This window comes from Podarcis vaucheri (genome assembly GCF_965113315.1).
Source record: "Podarcis vaucheri genome assembly, chromosome: 13".
NCBI classification, from domain to species: Eukaryota; Metazoa; Chordata; class Lepidosauria; order Squamata; family Lacertidae; genus Podarcis; species Podarcis vaucheri.
Window position 1 is genome coordinate 29,861,884 of NC_138751.1, and position 23,851 is coordinate 29,885,734.

At 44.3% G+C, this 23,851-nt stretch overlaps 1 protein-coding gene across 8 annotated transcripts in view; it reads right to left on the bottom strand.

Annotated features, from left to right (window-relative positions):
* MED24 (mediator complex subunit 24) overlaps positions 1–23,851 on the bottom strand; it is a 51,632-nt gene that overhangs the window by 22,128 nt on the left and 5,653 nt on the right. For 5 of the 8 annotated variants that reach the window (XM_082197190.1, XM_082197189.1, XM_082197188.1 and 2 more), the window contains exons 3-13: positions 20,881–20,963; positions 19,770–19,808; positions 17,102–17,175; positions 11,502–11,725; positions 10,801–10,912; positions 10,540–10,690; positions 8,675–8,788; positions 5,925–5,972; positions 4,557–4,639; positions 2,043–2,129; positions 1,136–1,168 (exon numbers count right to left, since the gene is read on the bottom strand). In XM_082197190.1, coding sequence (XP_082053316.1) covers positions 1,136–1,168; positions 2,043–2,129; positions 4,557–4,639; positions 5,925–5,972; positions 8,675–8,788; positions 10,540–10,690; positions 10,801–10,912; positions 11,502–11,725; positions 17,102–17,175; positions 19,770–19,808; positions 20,881–20,963 — 1,048 coding nt within the window. The remainder of the gene's footprint in view (positions 1–1,135; positions 1,169–2,042; positions 2,130–4,556; positions 4,640–5,924; positions 5,973–8,674; positions 8,789–10,539; positions 10,691–10,800; positions 10,913–11,501; positions 11,726–17,101; positions 17,176–19,769; positions 19,809–20,880; positions 20,964–23,851) is intronic. The other 3 variants (XM_082197193.1, XM_082197192.1, XM_082197191.1) reach the window with 1 other exon arrangement.

The window sequence follows — 23,851 nt, forward strand, 5'->3', positions numbered from 1 at the left end:
ATGCTCTGCTATACGGGCCACCCCACCAGTACAAAATTCACATATCTATAAGCTTCTGATGAAAATTCAGGGCAATGAACTTTTAATTTCTGAGAGTTTGACTCAGGTTAACTTGCATATTTAACCTGTGGGTTCTCAGAAACAAGACTTCCTAGTCCCCGTGGGCTCAATGCAGATGACAAACTGACTGAGTGGTAAAGTTTTCTACCATGGTTTTGCTTTGTCTATACCCTTTAACCCTTTGGAAGCTTTTGGACTCCAACTTCTATCAGGTTCAGCCAGCGTGGCCAACGGTCAGGGGGTGATGTAAATGGTTGTCCAACATCTGGAGAACCATAGGTATCCCATCCCCAGTCTGTATTTAGGAAAATGTGGTGGGATTCCCCCATCCACTTGTGGCTCATTCTCATGTGTGCTAAAGTTTGAAGACCGTATCATGTGGCTAGGCTCCCCCACATTTACAGCTTATTTATCTGAAACATTTTTGTTCTAAAAAAGTGAAGGTAAAGGGACCCCTGACCATTAGGTCCAGTCGTGACCGACTCTGGGGTTGCGGCGCTCATCTCGCTATGTCGGCGACAGGACAGTCCCTGTCTCCAGGCTTACAATCTGAAAAGGACATGGCAGAAAAGGAAATGCAACTGAGAGGGTGTAGGGGGGTTGGGTGGGGAAGCAAACTCGGGAACTATTATTTCTTAGCTACAGAATTCTTGCAATGACAAGCTAGAATAGAAGGATTTCAAGGAGAGGGGGAGCAAAAAGTTCTGGGGCTTTTGGAAGAACAGATGAAGAAGGCCTGAAGTCCCAACTTAATAAACTGGTCATCTGTATTAGTAATCTGTGGCAGGCAAATATGACCTGGAGTAAGGAAGACAGCCCCTGAGTTACAGCATTTCACAGCTACTGCTGTCTTTCAAAGCAAGATTTTTGTCTCCCCTGCTTTTTTACCATAGGGTGTGTTTTTTTTAAGAGTTCAGATATCAATTCCAAGTGCTTTTTATCATTTAAACATGCTGAAATATCTACAGCCTCTGACAGGTTGTTTTTTTAAAAATTTTTAAAAAATTATTAACTTAAGTTTAGTGTATTTTGTCGAGGAGCAACCTTTTAATATGCAAACAGAACTCCTACTCACAAGCTGTTTGTGGCTGGATACCCTGAGCAGAAACTGAAAGAAAATGGAAGGAAAAGTCTACGTACATCCTTGCCCAATCCATATTAATAAAACAAGACTAAATCAGCACTGGACAGCTTACTACAGTGTGTCTGAGGGTTTATTTGCTAAGGCGTCAGTTTGTGCTATGATGAGAGGTGGGTGGGAGGGAGAGAGAATACAATTCCCCCACCACCACCAACCAGTTTAAAAGGTGTGAAATTAAGCACAGCAGATGCTTCGCAGGCTTAAAAAGCAATGCATTTAATGACTTTGCCAGCTTAAAACCAAGTGCAATCGTTTTTTTAAAAATAAAAAAGCCGTATTTTTCCCCCCCTTAAGAGAAAGAAAATTTGAAAGACAGGGCGAGACGTTTCACTGGCCTCTTTGAAACAACAACGCTATTATCAGTATGAATAAACCCTTAAGATTGTGGGAATATATTAACCATCCACTTCCCTAAAGAAAGAACTAGTGACAAAACACTGCCGCAAGGCACAGAGGGCGATGTCTTCCCTCCACTGCAGCAGAGTAAGTCAGTGAATGAAGCTGAAGCCACAGCAGCCACAGATTAAAACAAAGCCTGCCACAGTCACATGTGTACACTTGCACTTTTAAGCTTACATTTAAGAAATGGGCAAGCTTCCTTGCATTTACCACTTGATAAGTTGATCGCATGCATTCGCCCATGGTTTTAGAGAAGCTGAGAATAATGCACGGCTGCTGGGGGAACGTCTTCAAGATGGTTGTCAGGCAGCCAAGAACTTCCTTTCCTCTTCCCCACAAGTTAAGGGGCAGAAGCTCAAGAAATGTTGAAGCAACCACTATTTGCACCTTTGCCCCTGCACCTAGCCTATCGCCCCTTTTGTGCAAAGCTAGATAAGCCTACCGTTTGGCTATGAGGTTGTTCATGTTGGCTTCGGAGAGCAGACCCTGCTTGCCACATTCTTGAAAGAGAAGGCTCGTGCAGTCACAGCTGGAAGAACAACCACCAAAAGAGGAAAAAAATGTGTAAAAATGTATGAACAAACATGGTCCATAATGGAGACAGACTGTTCTCTCGCTGGACCTTTTGGGGAAGGACACTAGATGGCACAAGGTGAGTTAAGGAAGAGATGGTGGGAATACAAGTAAAGGTGAAAGAATATAACTGGGAGGCACAGAAAGAATCCCATTAAAATGCCTCTCTTTGATCGGGTATAACGACCTTGCGTTTCAGCTGTCATAAAATTTGCAAAGTTTTTACTGAGCGCCATTTTTGACGTTGAAAATATAGTAACAACTGGGGAAAGGAGGAATACAAAGGATACCAGGATTCAACCTTCTAGTCTTCTCAGCGTTAAGGAAAGGACAAACCTTGAGTAGAAGCAACCGCTGCTGAAAGGCTCAAAAGGTCAAAAAGGATATGTGTGGTTTCAGTGACCGACACTTGCATGCTCTAAATTTCGCTTTGGGCCCAGTCAGGAAATTGCTCAACCTGTCCTGAAGGGGGTTGTGCTCCCCACTCAAGGGTTGGTTAGCATTTTGAGAATGGCCACAGATACAGCTTTGTCTCTAGAGGCTTAAGTGGCCCACTGCAGTATGTTTTGCATTTCTATCTGTGCTACTCCCAAGTTTTGCTTTCATGGGGAATATGTCATTTTAGCCACATAAACACCTTCCGGGTAGAGACAGAAGCTTGCTCAATGCTGCCCAGCCAGCTTCCTAGCTGAGGAGCAGGGAAATGAACCCTCATCTCCTCCATCCAAGCTCAATGCTCTTCCCATTACTACACAGCTACCTACAAGACCAACCAAATTGGTTGGCTCCATTCTGTAAACAAAGCACATTTGCATGTGTACACGCACTTCCTTTGCATAACCTATTGAGTTTTTCTGCCAGCCATGAGAGAGAGGTCGCTAATTACTGAACGTTTCTGGGCCTCTATCCACTCATTTTCAAGGCTACTTTAAAGGCATGCCACCTCAAAAAAAAACCCCAAAACCCCACCAGAAACCTAAAACAAACATCTGGATTCTCAAGGTGCTGAATTATGCAATTCTGCACTTGCAAGTTGAGACCACAGGAGTGCAGAATGAACAGAATCCAGGAGTTGCTCATTGTACCCTACAGCTCATAGGCAGGCAATTTATCATGTATCATGCACAGAGCACATCCAGCCCTGGCTGAAGGATTAAGCGTTAAGAAAGAACCACCTCAAGTTTGTGCTTATGTTTCCATAAGAGAACAAAGCGTTCAAGAGCTGGGCACAAGAAAATTGGACCAAACTGATTCAAAATACTACTTTATGCAAGAGCGACACCGACTGCTTCACACATTGGGGAGTTTGGGTCTTAATCTATCATGCAGAACAAACAGTTCTAATTGCGACATCAGCAGCAAACTTATGCATGACGAATTCTGTTTACAAGGCTGTCCGCTTTCCCTGGCCCTTCCCCCAGTTCTAATCTCCTGTTATATCCCACCCAGCAGGGGAAAAACAGGGAATTTTCCTTGCAAAAATTCCCATTTCAGATTAAACTGTGCTAGCTTCTAGTTTTCTGTTGTCAGTGCTATTGTTCTGTATTTTGTATATCTGTGTTTCCAACACTCTCTTTCGATGCTTTGAATGCTTGGTGTAAGCCGCTTTGGACACAGCGGCATGTAAGTAAACGCAGTCAACCAATCAACATCTGGAATGTTACTGTGTTAAGAAAACAGGGAGTAGGTTTGAGCAGTGAAGAAGAGGCCCAGTCCTCCCACAGGCCCCTTCTACTAACCAAACCAGTTTCTGTGACTGGTGACCACTTCAGAGAGCTTCTACCAGGTTCCTGTTTGAGTAACAAACACACCTCCCTCACGAGTTGGTCCATTTAACTTCCTCTGGATGACAACCACCTCAGCAATTTCTCCCATTATCTAACCCTGCTCAACTCTGCCGTGTCTATCAGGCTGTTCCAATCTCAACCTTGACCGTTCTCCCACCTTGCGTGCCCCTACTCCAAATAGCAAACTGGTTTTGGCCAAAATATCCCTCCAACCTAGTCTTCAATGCTCATTATTCAACTTGGTTCAATCGGGGGAAATAATGATGTGTTTATGTCCTGTCTCTAGTCACTTGCTGTATTTTTTGTGTTCAATTAAATACATCAAACAGCAACAACATTAAATTTAAAAAGCAGCCTTCATCCTGACAGTAACACTAGGGTTGCCAAGCTCCCTAAGAGTTAGACCCTGAGATTCAAGGAGTGGAGCTTTGGAGGACAAAGGATGGTGGCTGGCAGCTAAGAGAGTGGCATCTCATGGGAGCAGAGACCCTGATAAACATGGGAGTGAAACTGAGAGAAGAACTCCCAGGCCAAGCAGGAAAAGCCCTTGGGCTCTGTCCCCTCTACTTGAAGGGCCACAAAGAAGGGGAACCTACTTGCAGCGTTGGTCGGCCTTGTCCAGAAGGGGCGTCAGCTTCAGGAGGAACTCAAAGGCACAATTCACATCTTCGGTAAAGTCCTGCAATTGCACTATTATTATTATTTTCTTCCTTACATCTAAAGGGTCTGCCTATGCTGTACTGGAATCCCCACCCATAATCCCCCATAAAAACAGGCTAAGGCAGTGCATCCCAATAAGCCCACTGAGAACATTCGCTCCTGGTCATTTCTTTTCGGCAAGTTTCATGCTACAGAATTTGCCATTGAACAAGCTAGAAAAAAAATTCCAGCAAACTTAAAGGGTTGGTTGTTTTGTTTCTCTCCACGCCCCCCTTTTGTGGTATAGAAGCTTGAACCACTTGATTAAGTAAACTGAAGCCCTGCAGACACACCGATGAAGAATTACTTCTTTTGAACTGCTCTTTGCAAGTGGTACATTGCAGTTGGGAGTTTTATAGAGTAAGGGAGAATATGATAAATGTGTGTGGAACTGATTTTTTGTCCCCCCCCAGATTTCATGTGGCATGTAATTTAGAAAGAAAAAGAAAACTTATGCTGAGGTTTGAAAGGGGAAATCTGAATAGCAGGTGATTTTTTTAATTTGTATTTTTTAAAGGAGGCAGTCTCAAAAGTTAAGCTTTGAGGCTAATTTGTTTTCATCTGCCTCTCTTAAAGACCGCATTAGATGACCTCTATGACTGGGAAGACCGGTCCGAATCCCACTTTAGCCATAAACTCACTCAGTGGCAGAAGAACTACTTTTTAACCAAAAGCTCCATTTAGCCCAGCATTCTGTCTAAGACAGCAGACAGCAGTCAAATGCCTCTGTGAAGTTCACAAAGAGGGTATGATGGAAATGCCTTTCTTCTTTGACCTAAAACATGATAATCATAGAAATTCTGGCTCTTCATCCTTACCCATCATGGCTGGAGTCACTGATGGGCCTTGTTCTCACTGAAAATCCCACCTTTAACCTAAGCCCTCTTAATTGCAAAACTAAAATCATGCTTCTATTTTCCATTTTGCTTCCATTTTGCTTCCCAAATAATTTTTAGCAGTTCTAAACAAATACAGTGGTACCTCGGGTTACAAACTTAATTCATTTCGGAGGTCCGTTCTTAACCCAAAACCGTTCTTAACCTGAGGTGCGCTTTTGCTAATGGGGCCTCCTGCTGCTGCCATGTCACCACTGCACGATTTCTGTTCTCATCTGGGGGCAAAGTTTGCAACCCGGAGCAACTACTTCCAGGTTAGTGGAGTTTGTAACCCAAAGCGTTTGTAGCCCGAGGTACCACTGTAAATAGAACACTGACGTAGCTGTTGTGGTGATGATGATGATTTGTTTTTCAAAAATCAACCTTTACCTTTTCTCCTTGAGGATATTTTTTCAGTTTTACAAGTACTTGTGGAATCTGAAAAAGAGCAAAGAAAGAATTTAATAAGGGACCTCAAAACTATCGCCCCCGCCCCATCTCCTTGTGAATTTCGCTCCCTGGTTCACACGTCCTAGACTGCCAAAAACTCCTTTGCCTTTTCACTCCCTTCCCCCTTTTCACAGCCCCTCCTCCTCCTCTCCCTAGACCCTGCAAGACAGTTGTTCTTGACTTCCACTCAGTCCCATTGCCCTTTAACAATCCTCTGGCCCTCCAGGTGTTGCTGAACTACAACTCCCATCACCCCCAGCAAGAATGGCCAAGGATGGTTCAGTCATATCACAAGCATCCAAAGTTTTTCACAACTGCTTGTAGTCCTCTTTCCCAAAACACCTCTATTCTCCTGTGAACCCTGACTGCACACAGACCCTGTGCAAACTGGCCTTTGCTTTCCTCATAAATGTCAAGCTGTTTTTCAAATTCTTATTACTATTATCTTCACACTCTGATGTTAGAACATTTCATGTTCCATCTACGAACATTCCATGACATGAAACTAGCCTAACTAATGCTCAGAAAAGGTTCGAAGTCAGTCTGGTTGCCGCTTCCGGTCTCCTTATCAACCAAGTCAAAGTCGCAAACTGGCTTAATTACTTCCAGTGACAAATCGGGGGGGGGGCGCTAATGTGATCCAGGGTGCTAAATATTGAATCAGAAGGTTTCAAATCTCAACACGGCTATGAAACCAATTTCTCCCTTGCTTTTAAAGATAAGAAAGCATTTTGCGCATGAAACTGGAAATAAATATTCAAAAAACCAACAAACTCCTAAATGTAGAATTAGGCATGTCTAATCTGATCTTCATGCTATCATATGGCAACAAGCTCCAGAGATTAACTGTTTGCTATTTCTTTTGCTTTCCAGTTTGTTCAGGAGTATGTGTGTTTGTCTCTTTCATACTTCTTAATTTATTCCTCTTTGCATGGCTGATAAGTTACATGATGTACTTGAGTTGCAATGGAGATTTACTGAGCAGGCAGGGAATGCTAAGTTGCAATTTGCTGGATCTCTTTGGGGGAATCTAGCAGCGTCACGAGTGTGTTTACCAAGAAAGCCAGGGAGAAGGAAGACAGAGCCATCTGGCTTATGTTTACATTGCAAAAAAAATTAAATAAATAAAACAAGTATATAGCTAAATGCAGATACTCCTCCAGGCTCTACCAAGGATGACAGCCCAGAAAGAGCCTAAGAAGAGATTGGTGTTTCCACTCACTATAATAGTGAATGGCATCCAAGACCCCGGCTGCCAGTAGATCTGAGAACCTGGATTGATGCAGATGGGGGAAACTGTGATTACAAAGGGCAAGAATTATCATGGCAGAGGTTACAGTGTGAGAGTAAAAGTATTTGAACAAGACCCTAGAGGACTTTGGTATTTCTTCCTTTTCCTTCCTAATCCCTAATGTTGCAGCTGCGTTGTGCCAGGACTGAGACAGGGGCAGCCATACTTGATCCTGATCAGCAGCGTGTTTTACCAACCCAGGGTTCCTGAAGCCAGAGGTGAGGACTGGAGTAGAGTTGGCAGAAGTTACTGTTCTGTTGACCAGTCAAAAGCAGAAGGCTGGGCTCCAAAGTGCTCACAAGACTGGCCAATCCAGAGGTCTCGTGCTGCCTGCCAATTGCAGAGGTCGAGGTTGGACACACCTATCCATGCCTTCTATACCGGAAGAGAACTCCGGGCCCAAGCATACACAGCCCCAGGTACTCATTAGGCTGGGTCCCAGCCAGAGTTCAATAAAGGTTTTAAGCAGAGATTGAGAATCTGTAGCGTTCCAGATGTCGTTCAATTACAGTTCCCAATTCCTGACCCGCTGGCCAAACTGACTCAGGCTGTTGGGAGTCTGAGTCCAATGACACCTGAAGGCCACAGGTTTCGATTCCCTGGTTGAGAACCTAGAAAGGAGCACTAGAGTGGTCAGGTTACTGAGACACTCTCCTTCCCCATTTTGCTTAAATAATATTTCTAGACCTTGCAGTTGCAGAAAACAACCACAGCCTTGAACATAAAACTCTCAGTTTCTGCTAAAAGTTTGGAATCAGTGTCCAGATACACGTCTCCAAAGGTGCCCCTATCAAAAAATGAAGCAGGGGACAGGGGGCTGCAGGTAGACCCCAAGGATAATTGGGTGGGTGGGTGTGTGCAACCAGGTTGGAAAAACAGGAATATCAACCAGATATTTGGGAGAGTCTATCAAGCCTGTGCAATGTCAGAAAATAGTAAACTGTTTAATTACGGAGAAGCGAGGTAGGTGAGGGATAACGTGAAACCCATTCACTTCACCTGGGTCAGCCACACAGCTCAGGAGGAAACATGGGCTAAGGCAATGTATCAGGAATGCAGGGACTGCTTTATATCAAGTCAGACTATGGGTCCCTCTATTTCAGTACTGTCTGCACCAACTGGGAGTGACCAACTGTCTCCAGGATTTCAGGCAAGGGATGTTCCCCAGCCCTCACATGAAGATACCAAAAACTGGACTTTGGGCATGCAACGCATGCGCTCTACCACTGAGTTACTGCCCCCTCTCTTGTACCTGATGCCCTAAAACGACCATGAATTTATCCAACTTCCCATAACCCTTTTGGTCTCTGTTGCTTGGTAAGCTGGGAAACTCAGATGATAAACAAAGGAACTTTACGAAAGGCTGAGCCCCAGCTATTTGGGCCTAAGGGCGCCTTACCTTGAGGAATGTGAAGGCTGTCCATTTGAGTTCCTCTGTCCCTTCAGGAGACTCAATCAGTCCCACAAAGCAGGCTTTCCAAATTTCCAGAATGAAAAGTGGGGACGGAATGCGCTAGCAGGGAGAAGAGACACAGGGAGAGAAGGCCTCAGGATCTTCCTCAGGGAACACAGTTTGGATTCAGAGTGGCACAGTACTGACAAAAAAAAAAAGGCTGGATGCAAGATTTCTAGCACACTCGTCGGACTATCCAGCAGTCCCATTCCACCATCACCCCAACTTCTCACGCAAAGCAGACTTCCCACACTCTGAAGAGTGTTGTGCATCACGATCCTTCAGCCAAGAGTCCACAAACTGCACCTGGGCTTGATAACCTGTAATAATTTATCCTAGCCAGCAAGAGGAAGTGCCTAGAAGCACCGACAGTCCCTCTTTCTACAAAGCGAGTGCAGCGCCCCCCCTTCCTCCTCCCCCACCCACAAATGAATGAGAAGAGCTTAGAGGACAGATGGCATGGCGCCTGTGTACTTCTCTTATTAGAAAGCAGATACGGCCCCCACCTCCCTTGCAAGTATAACATATGCTACTAAATAACAGAGCCTCCCTCTCCCAAAGTCTAGTCCTGGTTTTTCCCAACCCCTGTCTGACAGCTCTTCACAAAAATACTGCCTCCATCTCAGCTCCTCCAAACTCTCTCGACTCAAAATAGCTTCTTCCCTGTTCTTTGCACCCACTTCTACACAGATTCATTCATGCCCATACACAGCAAGGTAGGACTCCAATTTCAATACCAGGGGCAAAAGGCCAGTAAATATATCCTTTCCTATCACAGCAACACACACACACAACATCCTTGCAGCAACACACACAAACAACCACATTTTTCTTTTACTAGGGACTGCACCCCTGCTCACCTGCACCCCTGCCATTCCTCCCACATTAACCCCCTAGAGCTTCCTTCCCCTTCCCACCCCATACAATTACTAAGCTTGTTTTCCACCTTCCCAAGCCATTTCTGAAGCCACTTCTCTTTTGTATTCTGCAGCCCCAACACGTACCTGTTTTCACCTTTACCCTCATGTCCATTCCTCCCTCCTTTGCTGCAAGCTCCCCTATACACCACCTCTCAGGTAACTTCCTGAGTCTTCCTCCTCCTTCACATTTCAACTACTAAGCACCCTTACGTCCAGTTATGAAGCCACCATCCCCTCCTACACTTCAGAGAGAAAGAGAGAAGCACCACAAGAAAACTTGGGCCTCGGTCATCAGCCTGCTAAGTGAATAACAGCGGGAGAAATTATGCTGAAGCATTCTCTCCAGAGACTAGACGCTCCCAGCCCTCCCAGGTTTCCAGCTAAAAGCACAGAAAGTTTGCTTAAAAAGCTACATCTGCCTTTTTCTTCTTTCCATCCCCAAATTTATAGGGCAAAGCCAGCACTATACAGCCAGTATAGGTCTCCTACTGCCATCTAACTCTCTTTAATTTTCCATTGTTTTAACTTGTATTTCAAAAGAGAGGTACAACAGATGCCCAGACTAGATAAACAGTTTGCCTCATGGTAAAACTGATCCAGGACAGTACCGTTTCGGAATGCATAGGAGGGACCACAGGACTGAATTCACTGCTATACAAGAACATTATTCATATAGAAAACTGTGTGCCAGGGGGAAAGGATCTAGTCCAGTCTTCCTACGACATGCTAGCTACCTAAGTGCTGGATGTTCTTCTTTATTCATGGAAGAAAATTCAAATATGCAAGCCCCCAGCTGCAGTCTGAAGTGGAACATTTCTACCATGCGATGGGACTCCAATGGGAGTCACAGACGCAGTGAGACAAAGCATCCTTCCTATGGTCCAGCCATACCTGCATCCTTTTGACCATCATGAGTTGCTCCACCAGCGGCTGCGGCTCTCCAGTCAGGTTCATTGTCCCCTCTAGCAGCACCACGGCATGGATCGTGGGGAAGCCAGTTTTGTTCAGCTGTTCCGCGTGCACAGAGAGCATAGTGGGGATACTGTGTGGAAAATTGGGACAGGGAGGAAGAGGCGGTATTAGAAGTTCGGTTCCGTTTGTGTACAGAGAGGAAAAAGCTCGCTCCTCACAGTGCAGCTGCCATCTGCCCACCTCTTGACAAGGCCAATGCACTCCTCTGCCTGGCTTTGCAACTGGCTGTTGCTGATGTGTCCTAAATTGTCTCCCAACTTGGAAAGAGATTGTTCGATCGCGCTCCAGGAAGCTAAAAAGGAAAAGCAGCATTTTAAGTTCCAATCAGCTCTTAGCCCTTGGTAATAGATTTCCCCCAGTTCTGCTGCCTTGGGAGATGCTAGGGGTTGACCCCAGGACCTTCTAAGAGTGTAGTTTACCTCTTTGTGAAACCGTTTCCTCAAACCGAGGCTAGGTAAATTTATTAATGTTTAGGGTCACACCTCGAACGCTGAAGATGCTGCTTCCATGCTGAACTTTTTAAAAAGGCAATGGAGACTCTGAAGTTTAAAAACAGGCATCAGAGTATTTCCAAATATTAATCTTTTTGAGGGAAAGCTGTGAAACAGCAGGCTTGCCCAAAAGGGAAGCAGCAGTGCAATCTCCATGTAGGCAAAGGAGAAGAAACAAGACCAGTGAATAAAGAAGACTGGGGTGGTGCTACATCAGATCTTGTAAAGGGCCCTTGTGATTTTCGGGGGGTGGGGGGACGGGACGCAGAATCCATACCAAAACTACAGGAGAGTCCTGTAGTTGGCACTGGAATCTTGGATTCAAATCAAGCCCTACAGTTCTCAATGTAAATATTTTGCCTCTCTCCCACAAGACCACCAGCCACTTACGTGTCTCTTCCAACTTGGCTATATGAATCAGGGCCCGGTTCTTGGTGCTGCCCAGGATCTTTGCCAGCCGCTCTAGGCACATTGTGAGCTGGTTCTCAGCAGACCCCTGCTCCAAAGGCTCCTTCATTTTCTCTGTGTAGAAGGCAGCACAGCGCAGCATCCAGTTGAGGACACTCATCAGGGCACGGCAGAGGCCAATGCATTCTTCTGCCTTGCCATGGCAGCTGCACAAAAAGCAAAAAAGAGAGGGCAAATTCAGTCACATGACTTCGGTGGCCCTAAGAACTTCACTTTGAGACACCTGCATCATTTTCCAGGTCTCATCCCCCCCCCACTCCAAGCTCCACTCAGATGCGCGTGGGAACTTGGGAGACAACGAAAGAACCACCAAAAGAAAAGTGTGCCGGGGACCATCCAGTAACTTCTCAGGGGGAGGGGAGGAGGCAGGACAGAGATGGGAGCAGAAAAGACAACTTGAATGTGAACACAACCAGGAAAGCTCTTCTTCTATTTGTGTTCTGCTTTACTGTGCCAAATGACAGAGGCAGGACAAGAAGCCTGAACTAGTAGAAAAACAGTGAATGGCCATCTAAATACCTTTTCATGCCCCCACCTTCATCTTCAACTCCATTCCCATGCCTCACACTCCCTATTTTTGTGCAGTCCCCTTTGCCCTCTGATTTTCACCTTCATTCCCTTTTCCTACCCCCTCCTTGCTTTTCTGAACTCTCTCTTGCACACAGATAACCCCCGTTTCCTTGCCTTATCCCCTCTCTCCTTCTGTTTACCCCCAGCTCTGCCATTTCCCCTCATTAAAACTAGTTTGCTTGCTTTTTAAAAAAAGAACAGTCCCTCAGTGTTTCTCCATTCTTGCTTTACTCAAATTTCTGCTGTTGTTTGAGTACAGCAAGAAGGGAGGAATACTGAAAGGGGTTGGAAATTGTTGTTGAAAATTTTCCTCTTCCTCAGCTGCCTCATGCGAGTTTCACAGTAACTGTCAGTGATGTCTGAGCACTCTAGGTGCCCTTACTGAAGAGATACACTAGCCGCATTCCTGAGAGTCCCAATGGTCTGTCAAGTCTAGGCATATTTACTATGTGAAGATGCTGAATGCAATAGACAAGGGACTGGGTGGCGGCAGATGCATTTATGACATAAGGTGCGTGCCTTCATCCACAGGAAGTAGTGAATAAAAGCTGCGAAGCTGTGTGTGGTTCAGTGAAAAGAAGACCAAGTACATTTTCAGGGACTCTGCGCAGCCTATTAAGAGACTAAACTGCAAACCAGGAAGTTCCTGGTTCAATTCGTATCTTGCAACAGGAACTTGCCAGGGTGCTCAGGCAAGCCATTATCTCAGCTTCAAGCCTCCATCTGCAATATAAGCGTAATGACACTCAGGTACCTTACCTTACGGGACTATTTTAAGAATCACTGAGATAATATGTACGTAAAGCTATTCACAAGGGACGTGGGTGGTGCTGTGGTCTAAACCACAGAGCCTAGGACTTGACAATCAGAAGGTTGGCAGTTCGAATCCCCGCGATGGGGTGAGCTCCCGTTGCTCGGTCCCTGCTCCTGCCCACCTAGCAGTTTGAAGGCACGTCAAAGTGCAAGTAGATAAATAGGTACCGCTCCGGCGGGAAGGTAAACGCCGTTTCTGTGTGCTGCTCTGGTTTGCCAGAAGCGGCTTAAGTCATGCTGGCCACATGACCCAGAAGCTGTACGCTGGCTCCCTCAGTCAATAAAGCGAGATGAGTGCCACAACCCCAGAGTCAGCCACGACTGGACCTAATGGTCAGGGGTCCCTTTACCTTTTAAAAGCTGTTCACAATAATGTGACATATTCCTACTGCCAGCACACAGCAGTACTTGGAGAATGTAGGGACTCAGAGAATGGCTCAAGTCGCAAAACTCTGTTGTCCAACCTCCTTAAGCTTGCAAGCATCTCTGCCCAATACTGTTTTACTGGGGCTTCACAGCAACCCCAGGAAGGGAGAGGATAATGGGGGATTTCTCCTACCATCCTGGGATGCCAGAATCGATGACTGGAAGAAATCAAGCATCTGGAGCTTACACCCTGTGGCACTGCTGGGTACACTGTCACATTCACCATCGCCACAGTACTTGCCTTTGTTTAAACAAATTAAAAAGGGGAAAGGAAAATTATCCAAGCCTATGATTAAAGTGGCCTGGCTCAGAAAGCGAACGAGGATTGAAGAAGAAACCCTCTCAACGGGACAAGCACTACTGCAATAGGAACAAATAATCCCAGACCTGAAGGGTTTTGATCAAATTGAAAAACAGAAGATTGAATTAACCAGAGAGAGGATTAAGTCGTCGGCTTTGTATGTGGCTGAGAACAGCTGTTTATCACCATTCTGGTGACAGGTTAATATTCATTGAATATTAACCCGTCACCAGAATGTTTTCTTGTAGGAAGGGAGAGTTCCTGCTTCCTCCTATTTCAGTCTGCTCCAGTGTACTCACCTGTTAGCTCTAAATAAACTAAGAGCTCTTATAGGCTTTGTCAAGATTTTAGAAAGGCAGGGGTTTTATTCTTTGATAAAACCAAAGATATAAGAGTTCCATGAAAAACTGTGGTTCTCCTGTATGGAGGGCAGAACTGGGTCTCCTGACAATTCTTGTGTTCTTTTACTGATACATCATTCTGCACATTTTAAAAAGCGCATTTCTAGTTCTCACGGTTGCGAATATAACATTTGCAATGTCAGTCACTGCATGCAACTCAGGGGGTTTCAGCACATATTGCTGCCAATTTAGGTATTTTCATTGTAAGGGCTCTTCATCCTCCAAACTCCAATGCTCTGTATTTTGTGGGCATGCATATGCATGCCCTGTACAAACTCTGTCCCTAGCTACTTACGGCCACTGGACAAGGCACTTGATGAATCTATATTTTAAAAGTAGCACATTGTCACATTTAATACTGGCATACAGCATGTTATATAGGCTAAAAAGCTTTCCTGTGGCTCCCCATTACTTTACATCACAAGTCTAGTAGCTGATTTTGAGCTACAAGGACTTCTGTGGCTTGGGCCAACCTACCTAAGAAAGCACCTCCACTCTAGTATGCCACCATAGGGTGGTATCCAGTGCTGGTCATACCCAGAACAGACCCGCTGAAGTTAATGGACATGATGAACTTTGGTTCATTATTTTCTTTTTTCTCCCCCCACCCCCACCTTTGGTTCATTATTTTCAACAGGTCTGCTCTGAGTAGGACTAGCACAGCACACAGCCCCATTGTTTCCAAGTATCAAGAACATACTCTAAAGACACTCTGGACTAGCCAGGCCTTGGTCTGATCTAGCAGTACACTTTCATGTTCTTTTTTCTTTTCTTTTTTCAAATTGTTTTTTATTTTACAGATATAAATTTATAACCATACACAACCATATAAAGAGATTACTTTGAATACTGAGACTTCTCCCCATCCCCTCCATGGGTCCTATTGTCAACATTTTCAACTGCATATTATTTCGTAACCTGTATTTTATACCTACCCATATTGTCCATAGTATCTGTTACATTACAAGGGATATTAAAACTCTGCCAATGTTTTCATCAGCCACTCCTAAATAAATTATAAACTTTTCCCATTCTTTCTTGAATTTCTTATCTTCTCGGTCCTTGAGCTTTCTGGTCAGTTTTGCCTTTTCAGCGTAGTCTTCCCCTTCTCTAATCTTTTTCTGGTAAGCATTTTGTTGGGTGAAGAAACCTCTCATTACACTTTCATGTTCTTACACAGGCAAGTATACTGTATATCCAATGCAAATTAGTTCTGCTTTAATTATTAGGAGATGTAGTTGGTGGCTGTTAGTTGTTGTTTATGTCTGCTGTGAGTCAATTTCAGTCTTGTAGGAGCTTTATTTAAAAAGCTAGAATTACCACGATCCAATTTACAACGCAAGAGTGCATACTTAGGATCGCCTAACAGTCAAAGCACAAAATAAAAAAAATCCTTTCAATAGCACCTTACAGACCAACTAAGTTTGTTCTTGGTATGAGCTTTTGTGTGCATGCACAGAAAAGCTCATACCAAGAACAAACTTAGTTGGTCTGTAAGGTGCTGCTGGAAGGAATTTTTTTATTTTGTTTCGACTACGGCAGACCAACACGGCTACCTACCAGTAACTAGAGTCAAGGCACAGTTCAGCAAAACAGAGTACTGTACTTTTCCCTGTATAAGACGCCCCCATGTATAAGACGCCCCCTGTTTTGAGGGACTCAGATTTAAGAAAATGGGGGGAGATGGCACAGAGTTGTTGAGCTTTTGGGGGGGATTACCCATGGTTTTTGAGCTTTTTTTAGGGGGGATTGCTGAAAATCACTCATCCGCACACGTCGCAAAGTCTGCTTCTTGTCTGTCCCCTCACTGGCAGAAGCTGCCAATCACCCGCCCAACTGCCGCAGCGTCAACCAATCAACACCAACCATTGACACAGCAACCAATAACACGCACAATAGCTGCTAACAGCTGCGGCAGCAACCAATCAAACATCCACCCTTATACCCATATACAGTGGTGCCTCGCAAGACAAAATTAATTCGTTCCACAAGTTTTTTCTTCTTGCGAGTTTTTCGTCTTGCGAAGCACGGTTTCCCATAGGAATGCATTGAAAATCAATCAATGCGTTCCTATGGAAACCGCCTTCAGACCAGGTCCGGGGACAGTCTGTCCCCCGACCTCTTCTGAAGGCTGGGGGGGGGGGACAAGGGCTTTTCTTCCCACCCCCAGCATTTTAAAAAACCCTGGGACAGCGGAGGACTTCTCCGCTGTCCGGGGCGATCTTAAAATGCTGGCGGGCGGCATTTTAAAATCGCCCCGGGACAGCGGAGGACTTCTCCGCTGTCCGGGGCGATTTAAAAGCCTCTGGGAAGGCAGGCAGGGGGGACAAAGACTTTTGCCCCCCGCCAGCCTTCAGAAGAGGTCCTGGACCTCTTCTGAAGGCGGGCGGGGGGCGAAAGTCTTTGCTCCCCCCCCCCGCCTGCCTTCAAAAGCCGTCCGGGATAGCGGGAAGCGCTTCCCTGCTATCCCGGACTGCTTTTAAAATGCTGGCGGTGGGGAGCAAAGCCTTTCGGCCCCTGCCGGCCTTCCTGGACCTCTTCTGAAGGCCGGAGGGGAGGGGAGGCTTTGCTCCCCACCGCCAGCATTTAAAAGAGGTCCCCGGAGATTTCCCTATGGGCTTTCTTCTTGCGAAGCAAGCCCATAGGGAAATTCGTCTTGCGAAGCAACTCGCAAACGGAAAACCCTTTCGTCTTGCGGGTTTTCCGTCTTGCGAGGCATTCGTCTTGCGGGGCACCACTGTATAAGACGACCCCCGTTTTTCAGCATGATTTTTAAAGAAAAAAACCTAGTCTTATACACGGAAAAGTACGGTACGTGCTCTTATTTAAGAACCTAAGGAGTCCCTTGCCAGATCAGATGAAGGCCCACCTACTCAGTAATTCTTTTTCAACAATCCCAACAACCAGCAGGTGCCAGGTGGTCCATTAGCTGATTACTGTTCAGCTTCTGCCCACTTTGGATTATGTCGCACTACATACGTGTGTACTGGAAAGTATCCCTCACTCCCTACCTGAGCCGGTCACAGAACATATCCATGATTTCCAGCAATGACTGGACACAGAGGTCTCGGGAGAAGTCATCAAACTGAAACAGGTAAAACAAAAGCAAAAGCTGGTGTCAAAAGAAAAGCATGCAAAACACGGACTTGGGACAGCTTCAAAAGGGAATGAAGACAAGTTCACGGCATGTAAAGCTACCAGCCATGATGGCTGTGTACTGCCTGTTGCTTGGAATCACAAGTTGGGAGTGCCGTTGTGCTCAGGTCTTGTGTGCAGGCTTCCCATAGGCACCTGGCTGTCCACTCCAAGAATAAGATACTGGGCTATATGGGCTTTTGGTCTGATTTATAAGGCTCTTCATACATTCTATGAGAAGAGAGAAATCAAAGCGTGAAAAGAAAGAACTGTGAGCTGGAAGTGCATACCTGGTCTTATAAACACAGCTACGAGTCACAGCTGGGTGATATCTGGTTTTCAACATTGCAATATATCACCAGGTAAACATCACAATGTCTGAAATATGGATAGAACTATGTAGAAGCGAACAGTAGGGCTGGGTGATGTCTGGTTTTCAGCTTTGTGATATATCACCAGCTAAACGCTGTGATATACTGATATATCACAATGTCTGAAATAAGTGTGGAGCTATGTAGAGATTTTGGCTGGCTTCCTGGTTTTTCCCACATTTAGATTTTTGCATAGTGCGCACAAACACAATTTCAAATATATTGCCAGGTCAAAAATTATGAAACCAATATCACGATACGAACTGTTTTGGACGATATAGATCAGGCCTAGGTCAACAGAATGGTGAAACCTAATGTGGAAGAGGAGATATGATCAGCCCCAAGACTGTGGTCATGAAGAGATTTCAATCCTCAGTAGTCTAAGCAGAACACTTGTACACTGGTTTCCAGTTTCCATTTCACATTTTGCCTTGCAGATCCTTGTAAGACTGATATTCTTGTGATTTTATAGTCCCTGACACAACAGCCATTCATGTCTACATTCTCAGCAAAACCACTTAGTAGATTGCTCCGAAGACTGTACTACTCAAGAGTAGAGTTGTGGGACAGTGTTTTTAAATACTTCATGTAAAAATTACATCAATCTCACACTTTACATAGAAAACTGACACACTGAGGAGATGGCTAGGATAGGACCTTGAGATCCTTGTTTTCTTCCTACACAGGCCTTTGTTAATTCCATTTGAAGCGGTGCAGTTCAAAAATACAGTACAAGTTTCTTTTTCTTATAATCAAATGCCATATAAATTTTTATGAAATAAATAAAAAAAGTAGTACAGTTTATCACAGTTTCTCGAATTGAGTCCAGCAGTGCACCAGTTCCAACGTATTTTTTTAGAATCAGTACTGGAGTTTCAGAATTATTTAACTCCAGCGATGTTCTGAACCAGCTGCAGCACCTCATATAGTCTAGGCTGGCTGATACAAGTGCAATGATAATTGCACCAAGGCCATCTCTGCCTAGAAGGGGCCATAATTAGTACGCCTAGCTGATGAAAGGTCGCTTTGTTCCATGTATGCAACTCAAGCATCTAAGGAGGGGGCTGGATGTAACAGAACACCCCCACCCCCAAGTTACAAACCTGCTCCTTAAGTGAGAGTGCAACTCAATCCAGAATGGGCAAAACATCAACTCCCAAATCCACTGAATCACCAACTATCCTATCAGCACCTTGGTTTTGGTTTGGATTGCATTTTGCCTTGGCTATCCATTAAAAAAATCCAGAAGTGATTTGGAGTCTTCCTGGTGCAAAACGAGGGGAGAGGGGGCAAGAGGGGGTCCACGGCAAACACCATCTGGGGCATACATTTTTAAACTAGGCCCACTTTGCAAATACTTTAGTAACTGACAAAAGAAACTCTGCAAAGAAACACTAAAGGAAAAGTATTGTATGTTCCATTTGTTGTGTACCATTTGGATTTCTGCTGGCTTTTGTCTGCTAACCTCTACTCAGCCTACACTTCTACAGGGTTGGAAGCCCAGCAGTGAAGAGGATGTTTTTATATATGAGAGTTCAAGTTGAACTCCTGGTAGCTGCAGTTAATGGATCTCAAGAAGGAGGTGAGCAAGACTACCATGTGAGAGGCTCAGGAGGGCTGGATTCAGATCTTCTGCCTGCTTAAACATCATGATCTCTTTTTTCCAGTTTAGCAAGGGCTTTGTAAGTCTTTTAAAATCTCAAATTCTGTAAAGAACCCAGGATTCTGAAATAGCGACAAACCATGCCGTTTCTATTTTATTTTCTACCATATTGTGAAGATTATACTGATTCACTTGTGAAGGACTAGGAAAGCAGGGAAAGGTACATGTCTGAAAAAGAAGGCAGGGATAAACTCGGAGAATGCTAGAATACAAACAAGCCTCATCTCCTCTCAAAACTTCAGTTTAGCAAAACCTGCAACGTATATTCTGACAGCTTTCAGCCATCAATAGTAACTACATTTGTACATAACGATGAGGGCTAGAAACATGCCATTGCTGTGCTTCTCTTCTGAGCTTACAAAAGCTGCTGGTTGTATATCATGCACAATGCTGCAGTGAAGTTCCCACAATCCCTCAGTATTCACTGATACCTTCTATCAAGGGATATTGGGAAAGAAAGTGGTGCTCAGGATTTAGGTAAAGGTGGAGAGAGAAATGCTGGAATGCTACCTTGCTGATGGCCATCAGAACTGAAGAATAGGACACCATCTGTAAACAATACAAAGAGAGACAGAGAGAGATGGTTACAAGCCAAAGATAACATTTAAACAAACCAATCCACAAACAAGCCTTGCCATTTCGACCGCCGAGGGGGGGCGACAAGGTCACTTAACAGGGACGCAGCTTGTTGCTCAAGCACTGGTCTGGCACAAATTTAAACAGACATTTTTAGGTGATGGCATATTTGCTTCACATCAACTTTACAGTGAGCAAGTAGAGAGGAGGAAAGAAGTTAAAAAGCAACTGAAAAGCTTCTCTCTGTGGCGAGGGGTCTTGCAGGCATCTTGTATGCACACAGCCAAGCACCTCTTGTGGTAAGAGGAAGAGAGAGGAAAGGCCATTTGTCATTTTTATCTTCGGAAAATTGCTATGTGGGAAAACGCATTGTCAGTATCAACTTGGCGTAAGGTGAACAAAATATCCCAAGATTCTCTTTCGGACCCACAGGTCCTTTAGTAGCAACTGCTTAGTAAACATTCACTTGTTTTTCTTTCTAATTGGTCCAACGGCCTGTAACAAACCTTGAACACCTAAACCAAAAATATAACGTTCAAGACTACACTGGCACAGAATTCTTCAGAATTCTGCTTCTTCAGATGCACATGTTTTACTTTTTAAAATAGCAAGTGTCTAGTGCTTGTGGTTGTAAAGATGTGCCCGAAAACGTGTGGGTAACTTATTTTGAAATTTCTGAATCCAGAAAAGGCACTTAGTAAGATTTCCAGTGGTTTGGGGTGGAGCTTCAATGCCCTGCATATCACCTTCCCTACAATTTAGCAAAACCAGAATAAATTATGCAAATGAGTAAGAACTACAGAATCATGCAAAATAAATAAATATTTGTTTATTTATTTCATAAAAATTATGCATTGTAAAACAAATAAAAGTGGTCAAGTACTTTAGAAAGGAAAAAAGCAGGAAAACTTTGTCGACTTACTTAGATCATGGTTCTGTCAAAAAATCAATTTTTTAAAAATGTACAGATTTCCTAACTAAATAATTCACCCATTAATGTGTTTACACATTCTGAAGATGAAAGGGTCTACGATGGGATTATTACCTGGGAACTAATGGCATACTTCAGATAGGACAGGAGCAGTGGGTTTGGCGACGGGCCAATCATGGCTTGCTCAAGAAGTGCTTCTGCAATTAAAAAAAGAAGGGGGAAAAAGGAAAGAAATTCAATCTGGGAAATGTAGATACACTCTCATGAAGAATAAAGACTATTATGGCAAAGGCCTCTCACAAAACGTGGGGAACTCTCAGGAATTGCAAGGATGCTATAATATTGCATTCTCTGGCAGCGGTGGCGGAGTAAATAATTCAAGGAAGAAAAGAGGCAGTTGGTGGCATTCTGGATAGGAAATGGACACCGTGGCCACACACTCTCCCCATGTGCAGAAATTGCTGCAGTCAATGCAATGACCTCTGCCTGACCTCTGCGGCCTCAGATGGAAAAGGACATGTACACAGACTCTTCTCAGACCTCACCTCTGCTCGCTGGCGGCAGATGTGTATGCAGATGCTTTTTCCTAAGACTGAAGGTGGTATGGAGGGAAGGGGCTGTGGAGAGATGGCAGGCAAGATCTCTCAGCAGAATGAGCACCAACTGCTGGCATGCGCTTCCCAGTGGCAGCCTGCCAACATGCCAGATTTGGCAAGGCTGAAAGGGGCAGCATACGTCTTATCTGCTCAGTCAAGCTTTTGATTAACCATCTGAATAACTACAGGGGTATGGGGGGGGGGATTTTCCAAGTCAAACCCATTTTACTGTGTGCCCTTTAACTATTACTTCCTGCTCCGTTTTTGAATCAGACCCAAAAAAAGGCCACAATCCCCATTGCATGGTTGGCCCTCTTTGCCTACCGGTGTATAAATGACACACCCCACCCATCAGTGCCGGATTTACGTATAAGCTAAACAAGAACTTTGAATTTTATTGTTATTCATGTTTTTCTACTGTATTTTATGCTGCTTCTACAATTAAGTGTTTTAAATTTGTTGTTAGCCGCACTGAGCCCGGTTTTCTGAACCGGGAAGGGCGGGGTATAAATAAAAATTTATTATTATTATATTAGGGCCCCACTCTCTTGGGGGCCCAATTTTTTTTAAAAGGAAACAAAAAACCTGGATGTACATTTCCAAAATATAAGATAAAAAACAAATAAAATAAAACCTACATACAGCAACAGTGTTTTGTGTTGTGTATGGACCTATTAGCATATATTTAAAAAAAAGACAATTTGTTGTTGACAAAGGACAGCTGGACATATAGAGCGCCCCATTACCTTCAGTCGCTTAGGGCCTCATAAAACCATCCACAGTGTACTCAAAAGGTCGCCAACCATAACTAGAGAAACTACGCCAAAGGCAAACTAACAATTCAGGCGATGCACACCTTCACAGTGAACAACACCCCTATCAACAATTTAGGCCCAGTGGGGGTCTACCCCAAACAGCAATCTCAGCCATTAAGTTGTTCCAGTGTCAGCAATCGCTAGGCCTAGCCTGTGGTGCTGCAGCCTATGTCTAATGCTATTGCTAATAATAATAATAATAATAATAATAATAATAATAATAATTTATTTATATCCCGCCCTCCCCAGCCGAAGCCGGGCTCAGAGCGGCTAACAACAATAAAAGTAACACAGCATTCTAAAATCAATTCATTTCTCAGTTATCTGTATTTTGAAGTTGCCCATAGCAACAGCTACAGCCACCACAGGTATGCCCTTTTAAGGATGACCAGCCCACTCAAGGCTCAGTTGACTACAGTCCTTCCTAAGGTACCCTTCACAGTGTCGCCTTAGCAACCGCTAAGCCTGCTCACAGTTCCATCTACCCAAAGCAGCTCACAACATGAGGACTTCCCTCCAATGGGCATATCCATCTCCTATGGCCTTTGGAGAGTTATCAATGTCAACACGGTGATTATTCCTCCTCCAACTACTACAGCTACTCACAAAGGCACCCATCTTTACAGTCCATCCATGGAGGAGAGTTTCCACAGCTTATGCAGACATAACGTTGTCACGTCCAAACAAAGAACCCAAATCTTCTGTGGTTCAGCTGGAAAACTCCAGAAGTCACGCAGGAGTATTAATGATGATCACTGCAGTTTATAGTTCATCATTAATCCACATGGTATGTTACAAAATTAAACAAATCAGATCCCAGCCGTAAAAGCTATGCAGCCTTAAAAAAAAAAAAAAGTGCTGTGCAAATTTAATTCCAAAGCTTGTACCGTACAAGAAAAGATAACTAAAATGACCATAAAAGTGTCATCTGGGTTTTGAAAAGAAAAGAAATTATTAAAACAGAAGAGGAATGCAAGCAACAGCCAAAAGAGAGGGAAGCCCAGAAAACTACAGGGAAGTGGTAACACAAAATTCAGTAATATAGGAGAATTCCAAGTATCACATATATAATCTTTCCCTAAAAAGCAAGCTTTTAGTCCTTAATATTATGAAACCAAGTATGACAACCTGTGGACAGTGTCTACTTAGGTCTCAGGTTTCAGGATCTAGAGGGCAACATGGTCTGAAGGTGTACCTGTATTAGAAAATTAAATCTGAAACAAGTTTAATTTTCACTGTGGTCCCATTCAGATGGAACAGTGAACTATGGTTTATCATTACGTGAACAAGCCAAGGAGAATCTGGGGCTTGCATGTCGTTTTCATCCTCTGGTGTGCCCATGAAGAGGGGCTCAGACACTTCCACTTCTGTTTGTAATTTACTACAGATTAGCATTATGTTCTAATTCAGACAAACAACAGATAAACTATGGTTTAACCATAGTTCTCTACTTGAGAACTGCCAACCTAGCAGTTTGAAAGCACACCAGTGCAAGTAGATAAATAAGTACTGCTGCGGCAGGAAGGTATACGGTGTTTCTGTGCACTCTGATTTCCATCACGGTGCTCCGTTGCACCAAAAGCAGTTTAGTCATGCTGGCCACATGACCCAGAAAGCTGTCTGTGGGCAAATGCCAGCTCCCTCAGCCTGAAAGCAAGATAAGCACTGCAACCC